This window comes from Orycteropus afer, unplaced genomic scaffold (genome assembly GCF_000298275.1).
Source record: "Orycteropus afer afer isolate SDZICR_OR568_19922 unplaced genomic scaffold, OryAfe1.0 scaffold00370, whole genome shotgun sequence".
In the NCBI taxonomy this organism is placed as follows: domain Eukaryota; kingdom Metazoa; phylum Chordata; class Mammalia; order Tubulidentata; family Orycteropodidae; genus Orycteropus; species Orycteropus afer.
In genome coordinates, this window is record NW_006921957.1 from 1,076,482 (window position 1) to 1,078,582 (window position 2,101).

Sequence of the window (2,101 nt, forward strand, 5' to 3'; positions counted from 1 at the left end):
AAAAAAAAAAAAAAGCTAGGCTACGTAGAAATTGTTGAATGAGTATACATTATGTTATGTGTATTTTCACCAAAATTTTAAAAAGCCAGAGCAGCCCCTTAAGAAATGTCACAGTGACTTTGTCTCTGTGAGTGACCCTGTGGCCTGACCATAAGACCGTGTCTATGAATCTTGGTCTGTGGGACCGTGGTGATGGGTCTCATTTATGGGACCGTGGGTGTTACTCTGCAACTGTAGGTGAGATTGAGATCACAGACATGAGCTGGCTGACCTGCTTGTGACCGTACCACCACAGTGGGCCACTGTCTTTGAGGCTCTTTGGTGTGGGTGGGGCTTCTGAGTTCTTTGTGTGGTCCGTGTAACCACGTAGTGTGGTCAGAGCCCTGGAGCCAGTCCTGGGACCACAGTGGGGACACATGGTCAGGGCTCAGGGTATAGTCCATATTGGGAAATGACCTCTAAGTGATTTTTGAGGTCAGAATCAGTGAGTCCTCCCTGTTCTTCCAGCACAAGGTGACCTTCGACCCTACCTCCTCCTACACCGTAGAGGACCTGAAGCCCAACACATTGTACTGCTTCCAGCTGGCTGCTCGCTCAGATATGGGCGTGGGTGTCTTCACCCCTACCATGGAGGCCCGCACAGCACAGTCTAGTAAGTGTCTCCCGAAGCCACTGTCTATTGCAGCTGGGATGGGACACGCACACACCTTTTCCCCACCTTGACCAGGTGGATGGTCAGGTCTGCTAGGCCCTGAACTGGACTCTGGTCTGGGCTCTGGGTCTGGACCCTGAGAGAGGGAGAGGTAAGTGTCCTCCAGTCTGTCCAGGAGGCTGCTGCCCTCACTACTCCCTGCTCTCTGCCCGGGCTTCTGCCCCTCCCTCCCACCCATATCCCCACACCTGTTCAGGTAAGTTCTGTGTCTGTGATTCACTCCCCTTCCTCCATCTCCCTGTGAGAGGGCCATCCTCAGTGGTAGTACCACATCACTCGTCATGTCCCAGACCTGCTTTGGCAGCTGTCTTCCCTCCTCATTACCCATGTTCCCCACCTCATACCCCCACCATGAGAATTACGTGTAAGCCACATAACCATGCCAAGTCAGCTGCACACAGGTCCTAGTCTGAGAATGTGCTCACAGGCCTCCAGGCCTGTGTGTGGCCACTTTAGTACATATGTGGCTGTCTACAAGGCAGACAACTCTGTGGTCTTGAGTGTTCTTATAGTCCTGCATGTGTAAGACCCTGATGTGTGACTAGGTGTGGGCACTGCCTGTGCAACCATGTGTGACCATATCTGACCACCTGCCTGGGCATCAGCACTTGTATGCGTAAGTCCGTGAGTCTGTTGATTACATGTGATAATGTCTGTAAGACTGTCATCAGGATGCCTCAGGATGGTGACACAGTGGCCTGACCATAAGACCATGTCTATGAATCTTGGTCTATGGGACTGTGGCTGTGGGTCTCATCTGTGGGACCGTGGGTGTCACTCTGTAGCTGTAGGTGAAATTGAGATCACAGACATGAGCTGGCTGATGTGCTTGTGACCATGCAGCCACAGTGGGGCACTGTCTGTGAGGCTGTGTCTGATGACATGGCTGTGGCTGTGGCTGTGTGTGCCAGCATGTAATCATGTGAGTAAGACAGTGACCACATGTAATGACCATTAAGCATGGCTCTGTCTGTGAAGTCTTCTGTGACACTGGACTGTGTGTGAATGTGCTACGATGTCACAAGGCTTTGTGCGCCTCTGCGTTCACTTATTCATTCGACAAGGACACACTGTACTCCTTTTGGGCACCAGGCCCCTTGCACGAAGCAGGGCCAACAGCATGAACAGACAACAAGGCCGCTGCCTATGGGAATCCTACAATCTAGAGGAACAGACAGACCTTAAACATACAATTACCCAAGTGAACTTTTAATTCCCCCCACACACACACACAAAAAAAACAGGCTCACTGCCATCAAGTCAGTTCGACTCATAGTGACCCCTCCTTGGGTTTCTGAGGCAGTATCACCATAGAAGTAGATTGCCCATCTTCCTTCCAAGGAGTGGCTGGTGGGTTTGAACCACCAGCCTTCTGATTAGCAGTCAAGT

General features: G+C 51.4%; 1 protein-coding gene across 1 annotated transcript in view; it reads left to right on the top strand.

The window, feature by feature from the left end:
- The window catches only part of PTPRF (protein tyrosine phosphatase receptor type F), an 86,966-nt gene that overhangs the window by 57,572 nt on the left and 27,293 nt on the right, over nucleotides 1-2,101 (top strand). The window contains exon 9 of the mRNA XM_007953048.2: nucleotides 508-652. Within this exon, the coding sequence (XP_007951239.1) occupies nucleotides 508-652 (145 nt within the window). The remainder of the gene's footprint in view (nucleotides 1-507; nucleotides 653-2,101) is intronic.